Source organism: Rhodnius prolixus, unplaced genomic scaffold, assembly GCF_049639745.1.
Source record: "Rhodnius prolixus isolate KJV_2025 unplaced genomic scaffold, Rpr scaffold_11, whole genome shotgun sequence".
Classification (NCBI taxonomy): domain Eukaryota; kingdom Metazoa; phylum Arthropoda; class Insecta; order Hemiptera; family Reduviidae; genus Rhodnius; species Rhodnius prolixus.
The window spans coordinates 11666116-11687485 of record NW_027411625.1 but is presented as its reverse complement, the minus strand read 5'-3'; the positions used below and the strand labels follow the sequence as shown (position 1 = coordinate 11687485).

At 41.3% G+C, this 21370-nt stretch overlaps 1 protein-coding gene across 2 annotated transcripts in view; it reads right to left on the bottom strand.

The window, feature by feature from the left end:
* The window catches only part of LOC141459380 (uncharacterized), a 57863-nt gene that overhangs the window by 33662 nt on the left and 2831 nt on the right, over positions 1–21370 (bottom strand). Inside the window, exons 2-10 of one of the 2 annotated variants that reach the window (XM_074138410.1) lie at positions 19172–19232; positions 18490–18597; positions 18294–18359; positions 18105–18198; positions 17377–17536; positions 13437–13661; positions 13266–13345; positions 11275–11399; positions 1871–2008 (exon numbers count right to left, since the gene is read on the bottom strand). In XM_074138410.1, coding sequence (XP_073994511.1) covers positions 1871–2008; positions 11275–11399; positions 13266–13345; positions 13437–13661; positions 17377–17536; positions 18105–18198; positions 18294–18359; positions 18490–18597; positions 19172–19174 — 999 coding nt within the window. In that variant the 5' untranslated portion in view covers positions 19175–19232. Of the gene's footprint in view, positions 1–1870; positions 2024–11274; positions 11400–13265; positions 13346–13436; positions 13662–17376; positions 17537–18104; positions 18199–18293; positions 18360–18489; positions 18598–19171; positions 19233–21370 lie in introns of those variants that run through there. The other variant, XM_074138411.1, reaches the window with a different exon arrangement.

Sequence of the window (21370 nt, the reverse complement as noted above, 5' to 3'; positions counted from 1 at the left end):
TCAAACCTTTATATCTCTTTTCGTATTGTTCAGAATTCCATGATCTCTTTACCAAATTGTAGAGAAAATTTAGCTCTATAACTGACATAAAGGGCAATGTTTCAGTGATAATAGATAATGAGATATGGAAGGTTAAAGTTTGGAGGTTTTCAAATACTGCAAATTTTAAGCCACTGTATCTCCGTCTGTATTGTTCAGAATTCCATGATCTCTTTACCAAATTATAGTACAAAGTTAGCTCTATAACTGATATAAAGGGCAATGTTTTAGTGATAGTACTTAATGAAATATGGAGGTTTTTTAAATACTTCAAATTTTAAACCTTTATATCTCCGTTCGTACTGTTCAGAATTCAATGATCTCTTTACCAAATTGTAGAGAAAAGTTAGCTCTATAACTGACATTAAGGGCAATGTTTTAGTGATAGTACTTAATGAGATATGGAAGGTTAAAGTTTGGAGGTTTTCCAATACTTCAAATTTTAAACCTCTATATCTCCGTTGGTATTGTTCAGAATTCCATGATATCTTTCCTAACTTGTAGAGAAAAGTTAGCTCTATAAATGGTATAAATCTCAATGTTTTAGAGATAATACTGAATGAGATATGGAAGGTTAAAGTTTGGAGGTTTTCAAGTGCTTCAAATTTCAAACGTCTATAACTCCGTTCGTATTGTTCAGAATTCAATGATCTCTTTACCAAATTGTAGAGAAAAGTTAGCTCTATAAACGGTATAAATCGCAATGTTCAAGTGGTAATAGATAATGTGATCTTAAAGGTTAAATTTTGGAGGTTTTCGAATTGGTTTAAATTTTAAAGCTTTGTATCTTCCTTCAAAATTTTATTGATATAATGAATTCTTTACTTAACTGTTGTGATATGTTTGCTCTTTAACTGGTATAAATTGCAATTTTCAAGTTATAATAGTTAATGGAATATTGAAGGTTAAATTTTAAATAAAAGAGATGCTTGTTGCCGGTCTCAACGCCGAACACATTTAAGTGTTGATCTTTGTCCTACAGACGTAAGGTTTTTTCTAGAACTATTAATACCAATTACTCTGTAAATCTTATCCCGATTTTGATAATGTCTGGCAGGAAGTTAGGGCTTCTCTACGTGACATTATGTGTATCCTGCTTTTACACCTATTAAAGAAAGTACTTGAAAGAATTTACTTGAATATTGCCATTTGACTTAAAATTCTTTGTGGATCTTGATGTCTACAACAATAGAAAGGGAGTTTGCCCCACATAAGTAAGACCTTTTTTAAAATATTATTTATAATCTTCGCCCAATTTTGATTAAATTTGCAGTAAGAAGTGGTTCAAGCTTTACTACGTAACATTAAAGTGCCATCCTACAATTACAGTTTAATAACCTTAATAGAGGATGTATTACAATCGTGCGTATTTGATGTTTAATTTCTCTTTGCCGTTTTAGTAAGAAGTTCTGTAATCCCACTTTAATTTTTCTTACTCCTTTTAAAAGGAAATACTGAAATCGCAATTTAATATTGCTATATAAGCAAAATTTAATTTTTAAGGGTCTGTGAATCTAATAAATTCTAACAAATATTAATGAAAAGTTAATACAGTAAAATTACTCAAATGATATCAATGAAATCCATCAAATAAATGTAGGTACTTGCTGATTTGTGTACCTTCTGGCGTTTAATCAACCCTTTCACTTAACTTTTTCAACTGTAAGTTTTTGATATAAAAGCAAGCATTGATTTTAAAGAGAAGTGGCTTGCAACATTAATCATAATGGGCTACTTTTTGAATATTAATAAATACTTCATTAAAAAAAAAAAAAAAAAAAAAACATTTTCACCTTCTTGTAGACAACATTAATAAGAAGGAATAATGTACCTTGAACAGTTTGTAAAGATCGACGTCCCGGGTGCCGATGGTCGGTCCCTTGTTGATAGGCGTGCCGCTGTCGTCCATGAATTTGTATAGCTGCGCCACAAAATGGTCCTTCTCTTCTCGCGGCTCGTCGTCCGAACTCTTTCAGGAAGCACACTTTGTACATTCGTAATCTTTATTTGTTGGTTACTGGTCTTGGATAGTAGAAAGGTATATTTATATAACTGCCACAATTTGGGCACAGATGTCTGTTTTGTACAAAGTGGATATGTTGTAAACAATCTATTCACATCATAGACACCCCAGAATGCGCCAGAATACATAGAGTCTTGGCAAAAGAAGGTACTGCGGGCAGAGTAGGTTTCATTGTTAAGGAAGACGGAACCTACAATAGGTCGATGGAGGAAACCTTGGAATTACTCTTGAGTACCCATTTTCCAGGATCCACTCGGCTATCGGCCTCGGGATGCGAGGAGGTCTGCTCGGGGGTACCAAAAAGGCCTTCGCGAGCGGATTGGAAAATTGCGATGCACATCGTTCAACCAAACAGGTTACGATGGGCGATCGCACGGTTCCAGCCCTTTAAATCTCCGGGGCCGGATGGAATCTATCCAGCCTTTTAAAAGGCTAGGGAGGCGTTGATGCCATTCCTGTGTAGAATTCTCAGAGGCTGTTTGGCCTGGAGGTTCATTCCTGAAGCATGGCAAAAGGTGAAGGTCGTGTTTCTCCCCAAAGTTGGGAGATTAGGGGACCAAGCACCGCAGTCATTTAGGCCGATTAGTCTGTCATCCTTTCTACTTAAAACATTGGAAAGGCTTGTAGACAGACATATTCGGGACGAAATCCTAGGAATTCAACCCCTTAGTGATCGTCAATATGCCTATCAGGCAGGCAAGTCTGTGAATCTTGCGTTGGAGGATTTTAACAGGCTACTCCAAAAGTCCCAAGAGGACAAAGAATTTGCAATGGCCGCGTTTTTAGACATACAAGGGGCTTTTAATAATGTCTCGCCCATGTCGTTAATTGATGCCCTGTCAAGAAGAGGCTTGGCGCCGACTATTTGTCAGTGGATCAAGTCTAATTTATTAGGCCGCACTGTTAGGGCCACATTAGACAATTGGTGGCGCGGGGTTGCCCGCAGGGGGGTGTTTTGTCTCCCCTTCTGTGGACGATTCTGGTCGATGACCTCTTGGTGAAAATGACAGCGGAAAGTTTCTACTGCTTAGGTTTTGCGGTTGACCTGGCAGTGGTTGTTAAAGGACGATTCGCTTATACGGTTTCGGAGCGCTTGCAAAGAGCGCTTAATATTGTGGATAGATGGAGCAGAGCGGAAGGCCTCTCCATCAATCCGCATAAGGGTTGTTCCTTTCACAAGAAAGAAGAATCTGGATAGATTGGTGCAACCAATTTTGGGGGGAGTCATCCCCTTGTCCATGGAGGCCAAGTATCTTGGGGTTATCTTTGATAAAAGGCTTACGTGGAATTCTCACCTAAACATGATTTCCCACAAGGCAAAAGTTTCCTTAGGATACTGCAAACGGCTGTGTGGGAAAAGTTGGGGACTGAGCCCTAAGATGACACTCTGGATTTACAAGAGTGTAATAAGGACCCATGGTGTCACATGGGGCGGTGGCTTGGTGGGCAAAAACCTTGCAGGTGGGTGGAATCCGGGCGCTCAGTGGTATTCAAAGGCTAGCTTGCCTGAGTGTCACTGGTGCCATGAGGACTTCCCCTACTGCGGCCTTGGGGGTTTTGTTAAATCTGCCCCCACTGCACATATCCATTCAGGGCGTTGCAAGGGCCGTTGTCGTTAGGCTTATGGAAGGACAAGCTCCTATTACCGCTAGGCATGGAGGAGCATATCAAGAGTTATATGAGGAGCTGGAGGCCGATCCTAACTTGGGCCTGCCTTCGGATTCTATGACTCCCAAATATAACTTTGACAAGCCTTTCAAAGTCTGTATTGGAGACCGGGAAGCTTGGAGACGTGGACCTCCAGTGGTGGGAGATTCAATGTGGTACACTGATGGCTCCAAGATGGAGGAGGGTTTGGGAGCGGGAGTGTACGGGGTGAAGCCGAAATGTAGCATTTCGGTTAGCCTAGGAAAACTAGCTACAGTTTTTCAGGCTGAGCTAGCTGCAATTAGGTTCTGCGCTACCGAGATTAAAGGGCGAGGAGTTATTAATTCCAAGGTCGTAATTTTCTCGGATAGTCAGGCTGCTCTACGGGCAATTAGTTCCTACCAGGTCAACTCAAGGCTGGTTTGGGAATGTCTGGGTACCCTGAAGGAAATTAGTGACCAAAATAAGGTCTTTCTGGTTTGGGTACCTGGTCATTCAGGACATAAGGGAAACGAAGCGGCAGATTTATTGGCCCGGGAAGGCTCTGCGGGACACTTCGTTGGCCCAGAGCCCTGTTTTGGGGTTCCGAAGTGCGTTAAGACTGCGACCATTAACTTATGGGTGCAGGGTAGGTCTCAGGAGTGGTGGCTTGCTACCGCTGGGCAGAGACAGGCGAAGGAGTTTATTAAAGGTTATTCGCCGAGGCTGACTGCAGAATTAATCCGTCAAGGCCGTGGGGCTATAAGGATCATTGTAGGCCTATTAACCGGCCACTGCAGGCTCAGGAAACACATGCATCGCCTGGGCTTGGCAGATGATAGCCTTTGTAGGTTCTGTCAGGAAGAGGAGGAAACGGCACTGCACGTGTTGTGTCAGTGTGAGGGGCTCGTGTGGCTAAGGATGTTACTTCTCGGGGAGGAAAAACCAAGGCCTGAGAGCTTTACCCAAGAGTCGCTCTCCAGCATTAAGAGTCTGATTAAAAGGACAGGTCTGGAGGGTGAGCTTTAAAGTGAGGGGTGCCACAATAGATCCAAAGGGTCGCAGTGGCATAGGCCTTGAGGCCGCCCTAGTCTAATCTAATCTAAGTACTGTGGAGATACAGAGTTTACCTTTATACTGTTAGGTGAATGAAGGTTGAAGAAATTTGTTGTTTGTCGTGAATACTAACTAGAGAAATTGGTGGGTTATTCGGCCTGTAAGAGAGAAGGGTTGGAGCTTATTGGAATCTGCTTTTGTCACTTTACCGGAAAGAAATGGCTAAAGAAGTGGCCGAGCTGAAAGCGGAAGTAGAGAACTTACGCAGAAAAATGGAGGCATTACAGATGGCCGCCACGAGTTCCCGTAGTAGCTCTCTGGGGGAATCAAGCTCGGGGCCCAAGAAAGAACTCGGTCTACAAACGCTGATTCCCTCCTGGGGCGGCGGAGAGGAGGAAAAGGACGTAGACACCTTCCTCCAACATGTGGAAATGGTAGCTGCTACCGGAGGTTGGTCCGAGCAGGAAAAAATGTTAATTTGCAGATCAAAAACTGACGGGGCCCGCCAAAGCATGCATTGCTGCCCATCCGGAGCTACTAAAACCTTCCGCCCGATACCAACAGTATACCCAGGTACTGCGCCGGCGTTTCGAAGGGTCCTCAACGCCGGAACAGCGGTTGGTCCAACTCACCTCTATAGGACAGCGTCCGGGGGAAGAGGTACGGGAGTTTGCTGACCGATGTCGCAAACTAGGCGAGCAGGCGACGCCCAAAACTCAGTCGGAGGAAGAGGCTGCGTGGGCCAGGGGACACTTTGAAAGAATTGTGACGGCAGCGTTCATTAAGGGCCTTAAACCGCAAATCCGTTTGCAGCTTCAATTCGACCCCCCCACCAGCTTCCAGGAAGCTATTAACAAAGCCACCAGGGTGAGCGAAGCCTTGGCTGAAGACAAGACTAGCAAAGACGTGTGGGCCATACGCAGGGGCCCAGCAACGAGTGGAGGCCAGTCACGGGGAGAGGCTCTGCGACGCCGGCAATGTTTCCGGTGTCGTCGTGGTGGGCACTTCGCCAGGGATTGTCCAGAAGGAAGGGGTGCCCAGTCTGAGAGAGGAAGGGGAGTGGTGTCTTCTTCGAGCAGGTGAATGTGCTTCGTCTGCGGATCTACCGGACATTTTGCGCGGGAACGTCCGAGACGAGCGACGCGAGCCGTATACACCAGTGAAGTGGAGCCGAGTGTAGGTGCCCCAAAAGCCGGGGCCTCGATGGATGCCCCACCGTCGTAGGCACAGACTGTCTAGGGGTTTCACACATAATTCCGAGTGTCACCTCGACCCAGCGGAAGGGGCTAATCCAAGTAATTGAGATCGGGGGCGGCGTCGTGAGTTATTAGTTGATAGCGGCTCGGAAATTTCAATAATAAAGAAGCCCATACCCATCCATTGCGCCCCCCTAAGATAATAGCCTCGGGGGTGACTGGAGCGTCTATAAAAATCCACGGAGAGCAAGAAGTGGAATGTCGGCTCCAGTCTGCTCCTTTTGTACATAACTTTGTGATCGCGGACGTGGCTTCTCAAGCTGATGGATTGATGGGATGGGACCTGATGTGCAAAGTGGGACTCTTGATCGATGCTGCTCGGGGACAGTTGGTCCTTAAGGGGACTGATACGGAGGGGAACCAATTCGTACAAAGGAGTATTGTCAATCGAACAGAAGTACACGTCACGCAAAGTAGTACATTAAGAATGAATCGGGTTCAGGCCGTGATCCAGACTAAAATTCCTCCCTTCAGCGAAGCCATGGTGGAAGGTAGAATGAAAGTGCCGCCATCGGGGGTTGTGGTTGTAGAGCCCTGCGCACAGCCACATCTTGGTCTTCGAGTGGCTTGTAGTCTGCATCAGCCGGAGAGCAGGAGGCTGTGGGTGAAAATGGTAAATCTTACCAGGGAAGTAGCACTAGTTGCAAAAGGGCAATTATTAGGGATAGCGGAGGCGGTTAATCCAGAGGCCATTAAGGGAAATAGGGCTGAAGTGGGAAAAGCGGAGGAGGTGACACCGGTATTAGAGGTGGAGACAAGTGATTGGGGAAGATTAGTTGATACCTGCTCAAAACGACTGGCTCACCTAAATAGCGCCGAGAGAGAGAGTGTCTTGGAAGTGCTTAAACGACACCTCGGCGTGTTTGGTACCCCCGGAAGGGAGGGATGCCAATTAGGGGTATTTCACAAAATCCGTACCACGGAAGAAGGTCCTGTGGTGAAAAGACCCTATCGTGTACCCTTCAGCCAGCGCCCTATTGTGGCCGCCCACCTGCAAGAGATGTTGGATAAAGACATAATCGGCCCATCGAAGAGCCCATGGGCTGCACCAGTAGTCCTCGTAGCAAAGAAAAGCGAGGATGGGGCACCTCCTAAATACAGGTTCTGTACTGACTTTCGGGGCTTAAATAAAATTACAAAAGTTGACGCCTACCTTCTCCCACGCGTGGTCGAAACCCTGGAGCAGTTAGGCCAGTGCCAGTATTTTTCCACGCTGGATCTGACCAGCGGGTACCACCAGATTCCGATTTGGCCGGAAGATCAGGAGAAAACGGCCTTTACGACGGAGGGAGGGCATTATGAATACAAGAAGATGCCCTTCGGCCTAGTAAATGCGCCAGCGACTTTCCAACGGTTCATGGACCAGCTGCTGGCGGAGGTCAAGGGTGAGGAGTGTCTGGTGTACTTGGACGTTATCATCATCTTCAGTGCAACTTTAGAAGAGCACTGCCAGCGGCTGGAACGGGTGTTAGTAAAGTTGGAAAGCGCGAATCTCCGAGCCAATCTAGAGAAATGCACCTTCGCTCAGAAAGAGGTGCGCTACTTGGGGCACATTGTGTCGGCCGATGGCGTTATCCCGGATCCAGGCAAGGTGGAAGCCGTCGCTAATTACCCAGTTCCTCGCACCGCCCGGGAGTTAAAGTCTTTCTTGGGCTTGGCGGGGTATTACCGCCGTTTCGTGAAAGGGTTTGCGGACCTGGCCAAGCCTTTGACCGGCCTGTTGTGCAAAGAAGTGAAATTTGAATGGGGCGATCGCCCACAGAAGTCCTTTGACGCACTTAAGAATGCCCTTTGTTCAACTTCGGTATTGGTCTACCCCGACTTCCGCGATCCCTTCATCTTGTCTACGGATGCGTCGGGGGTAGCCTTAGGAGCCATCCTATCTCAAATCAGGGAGGGGCAAGAAAGACCCGTGGCTTACGCCAGTCGCCAACTCCATGCAGCCGAGAGGAATTACTCCACCTCAGAGAGAGAGCTCCTGGCCGTAGTGTAGGCAACGGCTCAGTTTCGGTGCTACCTCCTGGGCCGCCGGTTTACACTGGTCACCGACCATTCAGCCTTGAGATGGATGCTCCACTTAAAAGACCCTTCCGCTAGGCTGACGCGGTGGGCTCTACGGCTTTCTGAGTTCATTTACGATGTGGTGCATCGCCCCGGAATCAAACACGGGAATGCGGATGCTCTGAGTCGGGCTGTAGGGGCGGTAGATTCCTCTAGTGTGGACAAAGGTTGGCACTTAGCGCAGGAGGAAGATCAATGGTGTCAGTCGATGGTCGGAAAGGAGCGTGTGAGGACTGCCGAGAACGGCCTTTTGTATTGGACTATGGAGGGTGGAGACAAGTCCATGTGGAGGGTGCTGGTTCCCAAAGAGAAGAGAGAAACGGTGATGCACCACTGCCACGACACGGCCTGCGCAGGTCACCCTGGAGTAAAGCGTACTATTCGAAGAGCTCGGGCGAGGTTTTATTGGCCCAGAATGGAAAGAGACATAACAGGGTATGTTAAGAGCTGTCGAGTTTGTCAGGAAAGGAAAACCCCGGCTGGGTTGAGGGTCCCTCTGGCGGCTGTAGGCGAAGTATCACGCCCCTTTGAGCAGGTCTCCTTAGCCATTGTTGGCCCTTTACCCGTCATGGCGGATGGGAACCGGTATTTGCTTACCATCATAGTCTGGTTCTCAAGATACGCCGAGGCTGTCCCACTAAGAGAACAGACTGCGGAGGAGACCGCTCGGGCGTTTTTGGACGCGCTGATACTGAGGCATGGTGTGCCCGACCGAGTCCTAACCGATCAGGGTCGTAACTTCACCTCGGAGGTCTTCAGGATGGTATGTAAATACTTAGGCATTACGAAGATACAGTCGACGGCCTACCATCCGGAGGGGAATCGCATGGTCGAACGGGTACATCGAACTCTCGTGGACTCGCTGGCCTGTTTGGTCCGTCGCGATGGGAGGGACTGGGACCGGTGAGTGCCCTATGTGCTAACAGCGTACAGGAGCACACCTCACTCCTCCACCGGATATACACCTTACTATCTGCTCCATGGTAGGGGGCTAAGGCAACCATTCGAGGATAGCATTGACGTGGAGGTGGCGCCAACATAGTTGCCGGAGTTCGTTCGAAGGTTGGAGACCAGGCTAAGCGAGGCCTTCCGCCTGGCTAGAGTCCAAGACTCACAGACCAGAAGAAAACGTGCGGAGACACATGATAAGGGGAAGAAGGCCCGAGTGTTTAATGCGGGAGAACAGGTTTATTTGCATGAACCAGCGGTACCTGCTGGTCATTCCCGTAAGTTCAGGCGTCCGTGGACTGGACCCCATACCATTCTTGCACGTCTCTCGTCGATGAACTATCGGATTGCCTTAGCTTCAGGGGGACACAGTATTGTACATGTCAATAGGCTCAAGCCGGCAAAGACGAGAACCCCTGTCCCACAGGATAACACAGCTACACTCGACCAGGACGAGGGGTGGAGGGAGAGGAATTGGGGTAGAGAGGAAGGAGAGGGGGCCCAACCAGTAGAGGAGGGGCAACCCGGGAGTTGGAATGTTGATGAAGATGATTATTCGGAGGAGTCATCTTCGGGAGAGTCATCGATAGGAGCCGCGAGCACAAGAGACCCAACATGGACTCCGGGGGAGGAAGAATGGGAGCAAACAGACGTGACCGAAGTAGCACGCCGCCCGTACACGTTGCGGAACACTGCTCAGGAAGGGGGGGGACTTCGCAGGGACATACAAGATCATACAACACCACCCTATCCCAGGATGGACAAGGTGGACACTCGGGCCCGGTATCGAACCCGGGGTCGGCCTGCCCGAGATACACAGTCCTCGGAAAGCGATTAATATAAAATAAGAAGGAGGTGTGGTGGTTATACTAACCTGTGTTGGTTTTATGTGGGTGTTGGGGGGGAGACAATCAGAATTCTGACCGCACTAGTACAGAGACCTGGTAACTGGCCACGTGGGGCTGGAGTTTGGGGGGCCATTGGTTCTCTCTGCACTAGGGGGACCTTGATGCTGATCGGCGCTAGTCAGGGGCCTTTATACCTGCTGGTTAGCCAATCACCTCAGCGGAGAAAATTTCTTCGGCTGAAAAGAAAAGACCGACTGGTGTCGGAGGGCAAAGGTCCGGAAGAACAAGTAGCCTGGAGGACAGGAAGAAGTATCTAGACAGAATGTACTGGGGACCGAAACCAGCAGAAACCAGGGGATCTCAGGACCCCCTAGGATAACTTGGGTGTAATTCTAGAACCAATCCACCCAGCAGAAACGTTCTCGATGCTCGAGCCCAAGAGAGAGAGGTAACAAGGTGTAAGAAAAGTGAAGCCTCAAGGAGGAACTTCACTTTTTTTTTCTGAGGGGGCTATGTAACGGAAATGGAATGGAGTACGCTAGGAGAGGGGGCCGTGGCTGAGTGTACACAGGCCCCTAGCATAGTGGAGTGGGCAGCGCAACCTACACCGAGACGGACATCCAGTATGGCCTGTGCGCTCGTCAGGTGTACTTCGTGTGAAGAGAGCTTTGGTGCTTGCTGAACTGTTGCGGTGCGTGGCCAGCTGAGAGAGAGGTCTCTACGACACAGACTGACCACTAGGAATTTATCGTTTATTATTTCAACCAGGAATTTATTTATCATTATGGTTCAATAAATTGTGTTTTATGTTTAACCTTGTTTAAGTTCATTTCCTGTTTGTCCTACCTTACAACTTTATTTATATTTATTTCTAAATGAATCAATAAAAAAAAAACCTTATTTCGTGTTAATCTTTTTTTTAGCTTTTTAAAGTACGATTCTTCCAATGAAGTGTTGGCCTGCTTAAACAGTTGATTACTTCTCATTTTTTTAAACAATTCATTCATAGTATTTGCTTTTATTCAAAAAATTCGCACTTCTTGTTTTGACAGGTATTGAATTAATTGTGAAAATTCCTACTCATTTTCAGAGCCTTCCTTTTTTAAAAATTTATTGGTTGAATTAACCAAATATTATTAATTACAAATAATCTTAAAAAATAATCAATTCCATTAAAATAAAGGCCATTTGATTTAAATATGTCTACTTAGCCTGCCTGCCTCTTTTTTGAGTACTAAAGGTCTACACTACTCAAACCTGAGACAGCATACCTGTGCCGATGAACATCCATGACCAAATGTCAGGCAGTTATATAGACGGTACTTCAAGACCTTACAACCAACAACTATTTTTAAATATATAAAAAAAAATTAAAACTTCACTATAGTTCAAATAAGTGAGAAAATTTATTTTAAACCTCATAATCAAGGCCTGCATCATTGTCAGTGCTAGTGACGTCGCCTAATCCGTAGAGCAATAGGTCGCGGTCCCAGTGCGGAGGGAGTTCGTCGCTATCCAGATAGAGCAGCGCCTTATCCACGGCTGAAATCAAAAGCATATATTAGCAACACAAAACAGATTTTCCGTTCACACTGTCTCTGGAAAGAAGTCCCTTTCAAATAGCACAAAAACAGATGGAGAAAAACTGTTGAGAAAAAAATGACGTTTTGCTTGAATTGTGAAAATACATGGCGTCACTTATTTTGAGATGATTGCGGATGGTAGTGCGATTAAAACCGATCCCATCTCTTTGTTAATCTAGGTCAGGAAGAAATGACCTCAGTAATCAAAAATGTGCATTTTGAGCTTATCCCTAACCCAGCTTACAGCCCGTTGGATCAAACAATTGTACTCTTTTTACTTTATCATTTTGCTTTTTATGTAACTACGTATTTAAATTAAATATATTTATTTAACAAAAACATAACAATAAAATGTTATGAATTAAATAAATGCATCTGAATTTGAATTAAATAAAACATAAAGGTCTTTCTCAAGGCTTTGGCGAAGGCTAAGGTTTAGTTTCTCGGCAAACTCACAGATAGTACCACTAGGCTATAAAAAAGCGGTCGTGCGAGCGTGGTAGCCAATGCACTATTTTCCTTTTAACCCTCTTGTTTATGTCAGCTCTTGGACTAAGCCGAAAAATCTTCGCATAGAAGCCTGCATCAAGTACTACCATATTTATAATAAGTCATAAGAATAAGTCACTATCACGTTTTAGAAGAACAAAAATGAAAAACAGCTAAAGACAGCCCGAGATTTCTATAAGCAGAATTAAGGACACAGGACAAGCCGTATGATGTCAGTCTGAGCGAACTGCTGCAGAGGCTCATCGAAGTTAGTCTTCTAAAGGTACTTCTAAAGCCAGAAGACTAGTATTACGCACTTATAGCCCTTCTCAGAGACGGCTCGACTAACTTAGGAGCAGCGTTCATACTATTTTTGCAGTTCTTAATCACTCTTTTGGCCGACGCTGAGAACGTCTCCATCAAGACCAATTCTGCTGCGTAGTCGTTTCGCAAGGAGCGCTTTATCCCTTTGAGCTCATTCGGCGAATGCATTTGTTTGGCCAAAGTCGCACATGAAGTTCTGATACGTCGTTGAAACCGAGACAGTATTTAATATAATTAAAAAATACATCAAATTTAAGTAAATCAAAGGAACACCCTCAGAAAAAGTGCCGTGCTTGTTTCAAATCTTTCGTCGGACTATGAGTAAAGTAGTGCCTCTCTCTCACATTACTGTCCACATGAAGATACAAGTTGAAAAATAATTCTCTTTTGTAAAACCTCTCGGTTTTATGTGAGCGGCAGTTCAGTATTCAATAAAAATAAATTAAAAAATGTATAAAACATCACGTGACATCAATTGTTATCTGCGCCTGGAAGAATTGGGCTTCTACGGCTAGCGAAATTCCGCGAACTAGACCGAAGTTACAACGGTTTAGATCGTAAACCCCACCTGACTGCAATGGCTTCCTGTCACCTTCAGTCAATCAGTTAGCTAGTACTTTGTAAGAAGTACGTAGTCATTGTAAGTGCGTAGGCACATCTTTCTGGCCACAAATATATACAGAGTATATTGTTTTTCACTGCCTCCGGTTAATAAATAGTCCGTCTTTGGAAAATCATCAGTCTCGTGTCTGGGTGCACACAATACTTCAAAATCACCAAATTGAGAGCTATACGTCGGCTGACACGTCGTGAGAGGAACGGATATCAGGTTGGCATCCAGGGCAGGTGAAATGAGAAGAACATGGAATTGTTGACTAAAGATGGATTAATGTCATAGAAACCTATGGTCCAATAGCAGATATCAGAATATAATTCGGAGGGTATTTATGCATCTATAAAATATACAAAGATCCTCAAGAAACGTGACTGGAAACCATAAAAACAAATTTACCTGCTTTTAAAGTAGGATGTTCTGCTCGAGCTCCCACTTCCCGGGTAAATTCGTTCGCCTCCTTCTTAGGCACAGTGTAACTAAACAAAATTTAAAAAAAAAAAAATCAGGTTTAGTATGCTGGCTTGTCATAAAACTAGAGTTGTGTAAGCGTTACAGCTAAATACTCACTATCTACCGTCTTTGAACGATCTGACCAGGTACTCCTCTTTGACATGTATTGGCACGTTATCCTGTGCCGTTGGCGCCACTACCAGTCCCGGAAACCAGTTATCCTTTTGTTTCTTCTTCTCGGAACCTTCAACGCAGACCACTCTGCCTATATGCTCCTCCCGCTCGTCTTCCAATTCTGCTCCGGTTATAAGAAGTAATTCCTCATCCTCGCTGTTTTCGTCCCTAAACCAATTTTAAAAAAAAATAATAACAACAATAATAGATATAAAAATTTGTACTGACACAACAGTTTAAAGGTATAAGACAGTCTTTCTCAAAGTGGGCAATAACGCTTCCTTGAGAGCGCAGGAGGCCTACAGAGGGACCGATGGCTGATTTGTGTTTTTCTAATAGTTTAAAATCAAAACCTACCTATTACTACGCTACATCGATTATTTCGTTGTTTTTTATTTCATTTTTTCGTTAATTTTGGCTGCAAAAGCCAAACCCACATTTGCACCCTGGATTGTGGTCGATTGTTCAACGATTTTTGATAGCATTTCCATCGTTGTATTTGTGTGAACATAGATTTAGTGCGAATTATATCTTATGATAAAGCAACTTCTTGATCAAACAGGTAAAGCGGGCATGAAGATAAATGCCAAAAAACAAAGTTGATATCAAACAGGCCGGAAAAATTTATTAAATGGAGAGAAAGTAGATTGGGTAGAAAGTGCAGTGTACTTGGGACAACTGATTTCTTTTAGGAATAAAACTACAGAGGAAATTAACAGGAGGATTTCTATCAGCTGGAGTAAGTATTGGTCCATGAAGCACAATTTCAAATCTAATTTGAATATAGTTACCAAGAGGAAGGTGTTTAATGCCTGTACAATTCCCTGCCTTTTGTACGGGTCGCAAACTTGGTCTATGACTAGAAGAAATGAACAGCAGCTAAGAAGCACGCAGCGAGCTATGGAAAGAAGTATTTTGAATATTAAAAGGTAAGATAAAGTAAGTAACATAGAGATTCAGAGCAGGGCTGGCTTTCTACAAGCAGTGCAAACGGCAAAAAAGTGGAGGGGGCAGGACACGTATCTCGAGCTAGAAACACGTGGACAAACAGTGTTACTGAATGGTGTACATTGGATAAGAAAAGAAATAGAAGTAGGCAGTTCTTAAGATGGAGAGACGAAATCCATAAATTCGTTGGCTCTAACTGGAGTTCCAGGGCTAGAGAGAATTGGGAGAGGCCTTTGCACAGAAATGGGCCTAATTCCGAAAGCAAAAATGTGTTTATTTTTTTGTTATTTTATTCTTTGGTTTTATATTTTCTATTTATTTTTATTAGACTTATTAAAAATCATCTGATTATCCCTCACATTAGATAGTTTTAAAATTTAACTTGAAATGTTTGTTTTGTTTTTCTAAACATTATTTACAAAGTTGAATTTTATTGCTCTCATTACAGTCTTATTTAAAATGTAAGTTCCTCAGAAACAGGATAAGACTCATATGGCACGCAATAATTAAGTGATGATTAGATTGTGATTTTTAAGATGTGGTAAAGTTAACAATTTTATGAGGCGCTAGAAAATAATAAATTCTCAAAATGTTTGAGAACCTATGGTATAAGAAATATTTTATTCGATGAATTTCACTCAAGTAAATGCTGGTTGCAGTTTAAATAGATCATCCTTTACAGAAAAACAACCGTTAAGTGACTTAATCCAGCAGTCAAAAATACAACTTGACGCATGAAATTACAGATCCTTTTGGCACTTTAGTTATTTAAAAATTTGTTAAATAAAAAGTAAACTCATTTTGGCAGATAATAAACGAAGATGAAATCGAATCGCTTTTCTTGTAAAAAGTATTTAAAAACTCTAAAATGTACTCTACAAAAACGTATTTCCGATAACAGATTTTTCTAAACGAGGAATTTTAACAAAATTTGTAATGTTTATTGATATATAGGTGACGAAAGTAGTAACTCGCGTTCTATAAAGGCGTTTTAATGGGAAGCTCAATACAACAGTTCCCTGAGGACCTTAAAAAAAAAAAAATATACAGGGTGTTCAGCATAAGACTACGGTAACTTCGGGAGGCGATTCTGGGCATCATTTGCAACAAAAAATTCCATATAAACTATGGCTCGATTCGGCTCCGTTTTATAGATATTTTTAATTTTATGTTTTTTCAAGGTGTTACTACTTTTTAGCAAAAAGTTGTCTATATTTCTCAAACTATTAAAGCTACAGCTATTTTAATAAGCTCATTAGAAAGAAGGTTAAATTTCCTTTTAAATAAGCTAATTTGTATTCCAAAATAATAATATTAAGTATTTTACTTTGTGGTCCAAACATAAGGAATAGCAAGTTTCTAATTTTTTCCAAAAACTTTGACTTCATTTTTCTCAAAAACATTTAATATGAAAAAACCGTGCACTATTCAGGAAAAACATCTACATACGATCACCTTTCGAACGGTATACAATAATTAGGGTTATGTTAAAAATTGATGCAGAAATCTGTGATTAATTGCAAAAAGGTAGGCCTCAAAACAGTGTCGGCATTATGAAAGGAACTTACTTATCGCTCTAATCTCCAAGTTAAAAACTGATATGTTTTATCCTAATACGGCTTATAAATACAAATAAATACAAGAAGAAGAAAAGATAGTTTAAAGTCTACATTTTCATTAGATATTTAGTTGTCATTTTGCTATCATTATGCCAGCCTATTCGAATATTGAATATCGCGGTATGTTAATGTTATACATCTACGGTTTCGTAGATTGGAATAGTGGAGAAGCTAGACGGGAGTATTCTAGATGTTTTCCTGATAGGGTGTTCCGAACGCTAAGACGATCGTGGAGGTGTACTGGCGGTTCGGTGAAGTATTCCATCCACTATTATTTAATTTGGGGATCACAGCGAGTAATAAGTTCTTGGTTTATTCATTAGCTCTTTACAACCTGTTAATTCAAAAAGTTTATTGAGTAGTTCAAAATGATGATTTATTCACATTATTTAGCATATTTCTTTAATTAACTAAAGAATAACACACAGATCTAAACTCGTTAAACGAAAATCCTTTCTTTCGAAATTGGTACCTAACACTCATTTAACATCATATTCATTTTTCTTCTTTTTATTTTATTTTATTATTTGTAATGTAAATTTTATATTTTTGAATATAGTTCTTAAATTAATTAATTATTAAATTACACGTTTGCAAAAAATCGTACTGGATTTGATGAGTCTGATCAGTTATATTCTTATGGTAGGTGAATTCCTTTCATAATGCCGACGCTGTTTTGAGGCCTACTTTTTTGCAATTAATCACAGATTTCTGCATCAATTTTTAACAAAACCCCAATTATTGTATACCGTTCGAAAGGTGATTGTATGTAGATGTTTTTCCTGAATAGTGCACGGTTTTTTCATATAAAATGTTTTTGAGAAAAATGTAGTCAAAGTTTTTGGAAAAAATTAGAAACTTGCTATTTCTTATGTTTGGGCCACAAAGTAAAATACTTAATATTATTATTTTGGAATACAAATTAGCTTATTTAAAAGGAAATTTAACCTTCTTTCTAATGAGCTTATTAAAATAGCTGTAGCTTTAATAGTTTGAGAAATATAGACAACTTTTTGCTAAAAAGTAGTAACACCTTGAAAAAACATAAAATTAAAAATATCTATAAAACGGAGCCGAATCGAGCCATAGTTTATATGGAATTTTTTGTTGCAAATGATGCCCAGAATCACCTCCCGAAGTTACCCTAGTCTTATGCTGAACACCCTGTATACATATATATATATATATATTGTATATATAAAACGGCAATGGTTATAGAAACGAATACCAAGTTGTGCATTCTGTGAAGTTTTTGAGATATTGTGTTAAACACTATTAGAGAAAGTAAACCAGAATTGTTGTGAAGATTCACTCACAGCCTTCGTCTTCCTCTGCGGCCACCAATCACTGGATTGCTGAAATGTTCCGGATGAGTCAGAGGTAATTGATCTAAGGTGTCACTCTCGGCAAAGTGGCGACCACTCTTCAAGCAGAGTGCGGTGCGACGCAGGGTCGTAATATCACCATCATCAAATACTGTTACATTAAGAAGAAATGAAGTTTTATTGAAAATAAAATATTGCAAGAATAATTGTAGCTTCATAGGCTTCAATAAGCAAATGGCTAGAGTGCAAACTAACAGGAATAATTCTACATATCAGCAATAATTCCATGTGCTGTAGCACCTTGGTTATTTGCTATTAAATTTTAACTTTCTTGTTTCTTTCAACAATCACTGTTTCCACAATCTTTACCATCTTGCACCAACAAACAAATTAATTTCACTTACCTTGCACTTAACGCTGCGCACAACTTTCCGTATTTTTGCCTCACAGAAAGCACCTTTGTACTTGGCTTTTTCTGACATGAGTGATTAGGAAGAAAGTCCCGAATTGAATGACACCAGTCTCCGGATAGAAAACACTCGGAGTTCACACTCGGACTGTCATTCACACCGTCCATGAATTTGCACATTTGGTTAGAGAACCAACTACAAAAGCTGAAACCAGCTTCGCAAACTAAGCGACACCACAACCCACCTATAACTACTGAAACGACCTCCTATAAACTACAGTTGGTCTCTACCTGCAGTGACACAACTTACCAACGGTATATTGACTGCAATCTTGTATTTTGGTAATCGTAGCTTCGGCAAATTCCTTTTTCTCCGGGTGCTTCGCCTCAACTACTGATCCAATCTGAAAAAAGAGGAAGCAAATACAAAAAATTTTGTAGCGTTTGATGTTGACCCTTAATCAATAAAACACCACTTGATACACGATCCTCCACTTACCCTTAAAGTTCCTCTAATTTGATCATCTGGTATTGTTGCGCTTCCCCAACCTTGCTTGAATATAACCTACAAATTAAAGCAAGTAATTATGGTTAACCGCCTGGCATTCAGATAGTTAAGAGTTGTGGACTGCTTTAATTTCAGGATTAAACCCATCCTTCCATCTTGCACCAACAAACAAATTAATTTCACTTACCTTGCACTTAACGCTGCGCACAACTTTCCGTATTTTTGCCTCACAGAAAGCACCTTTGTACTTGGCACTAACATCCGTGTCAACTGAAAGGTAGGGCGGTTCTTCAGCCTGCAAAAAACAACACTTGAATTAATACAAACTTCCATAGTGAAAGGTGTTGCTTCCATAGGTCGTATGGCTATTAAAATACAGAACTGTGCTACACCAGCGCGCAAAATCACAAATATGGACCACTACTGTAGCGAAAAGAAATCCGGAACCAAACAACAGAGATCGTGTCTAATAAGTACACAAATTTGGTAAGACATGGAACACAAACGAAAGGTAATCGAACTTGCTAGAAAATAGCGTTACCCGCGGATGTGTCGAAACGCTGGTTCTGATTTTGCAATTTGATTCGAAATCATTCATTTTCAATCGATGTGGTGAAGGCAACAATCCAAAATCCAAGAAAATCATAAAAACAAACAATTAAAAACCGATTTCTGGTTGATCAATTTAGACCAAAAGCTTGTCCGGTCGACTGCTACTACCTGATGGTACCCAAACTAAATGTTAGTAAAACCGCTTTTTCGTACTCAATACATACATTTTCCAGGAACATAAAATCGACATCCGAATGAATGCATCTAAAGGAAAATAAAAAAAAGTAAACAATAATACTAACAGGTATCATACATACCATTGCATTGTTTTTGTAAAAAGATAGTAGCAATCATCTGCATTACTATGCAACAAACTACCTGCAAAATAAAAAGCTCAAGTTATAAAACAGTACAGTGTTTCAATGTTATTAAGAAGTATATCCTGGATATAAAAGAGAAATTTTCAGTAAAGAATATTTATTACTACATGATTTATCATATACTTCGTTAAGTATGACATCACGTAGAGCATGAAGGATAACTTTGGACTGTCAGTGAACCAGTGGTTCGCTGAGAAGATTAATCATCAAGAAGCAGGAATCGACGGTATGTTTTTCGATCAGATCCAAGTTTAATTGAGAATGCGAATACGCCGATTATGATCTCAAAAAAACAAGAGTCCTAAAACGTCTAAACTGACTAATTTAAGCTTAGCTAACATAACTTAAGTTAGCTAGTAGTAACAGCTGCGGAATGATCGCTGTACAGATGATCACATCAAATAGTCCCTGAACGTCACTAACGTAACTTGATTTACAGATAGTTTGAACATGCTAAATAAAATGAGAAATTCAGATATGGTTATAAACACATACTCCATTAAATAATTCATTTATGATCAAAAGTGAAAGTGGAACTATAGTGCAATTACTCTATAGGTAAGAGCACATGCAGACATTACACTCTGTCGTGGTGTAGTCTACCTTTCGTATATGGACTGGAGGGCTCTCAGCTCAAGTCCAAGCAAGATACCTTTATTGCCAGGATTCCTCGAAGATTTAAAGAATAATACGACAGGTTGTTAACCATTTCAGAGCTCTGGAGTAATTATTATCACCAATAACGGTACTTCATTATTTCTGTGGAATTTTGTTTGTAGCACGTAGGTCTTTCTCTAGGATGCAAAAATATTGAATATGATTATTGTGGAGATTATACTCTGTAATGGTTACAACCAGTAGGTTTACCGATCACTTCTTGATAAATTTTTAATGTTATGGTTATACATTTGGTTTAAATAAAGTTCATATATGTGGTTTATTCTTATTTTAACGTTAATCCGTGCCGAACCATTTGGAATATAGAGAAAAACTAGTTTTCATCAAAACCTATTCCCAACAAACTGCTTTTAAAATATAAAAGAATAAGAAATTGTCAACAAGTAAGCAATAATAAGATTTTGATTAGATTCAGTTACTACACTATGACACACAAAATACATAATGGCTTGTTTAAACATCCATCAGGCTGAGTTTCAAATTATAAATTACAAAATGTTGTACGCATTACTTCTTGTAGAATGCAACATTTAAAAAAAAAAAAAAAAAAAAATAAAGAGTGTCAAGAAAGATAAGAATTCGTAAATAGAGTAAATTTATTCAAATATTATTCGAATACTATTAGAAAAATTTAAATCGTAGCAGATAGGACCAAGATTTTTCAGATTTGATTGATTTTGTTACAAAAAATCATCATTCTATTGATAGGGGACTTTAATAATAGAGTTGGTGCACTGCAGTCTTGCCTAAAAATAAAATTAGTGAAGAGGTAAATTAACCAAATCTAAAGAAAAATACTAAAGATTCGGATTCAATCGGCGTGCCCTTACTTACAAAATTTATGAATCTGTTCTCTCCACAAAAATAATAAAGTCAATAAAATATCTCATTCTTAATACAACCGCTAATAAGTGGGGTATAAAAGAAATAAGCAAACATTTTACACTGAAATGGGTAGTGAGATAGGGCTGTCTTCTAAGTCCAACATTTTTCTCTATTCATATAAATGAACTGGAAAGGCATTTAGGTGGAGCAATTTGTCTATGGAGGATAATGGCGGTAAAGTGAAGGTACTTGCATACGCGAACGCTTTAGTCTTGCTCGCCTCAGAATCCATACTCTAAAGTAATTGTATTCAAAAATGGAGGTAGGCCAGCCAGAGAGGAGAAATTGTATCTAGGAAAAGATAACTTAGAGGTAGTCAGTGAATATAGATATTTAGGGATTCGTCTCACGCCAACATGAATGAATAAACATCTAGCGGCAATTAATGGAAGATGTTGGATACCAGGCAAAAATTCGAGTATTTAATTCTACAAGCAAAGCCATTCTTTGTTACGGTGCTCAAGTCTGAGATGGTATTCCGAAGTTGAAAAACTCTAACGCTCTTTCATTAGGAAATTATTTAATATTTCTAAGTTGACTCCTTACATTTTTTAAATCATGAAACTTACCAGA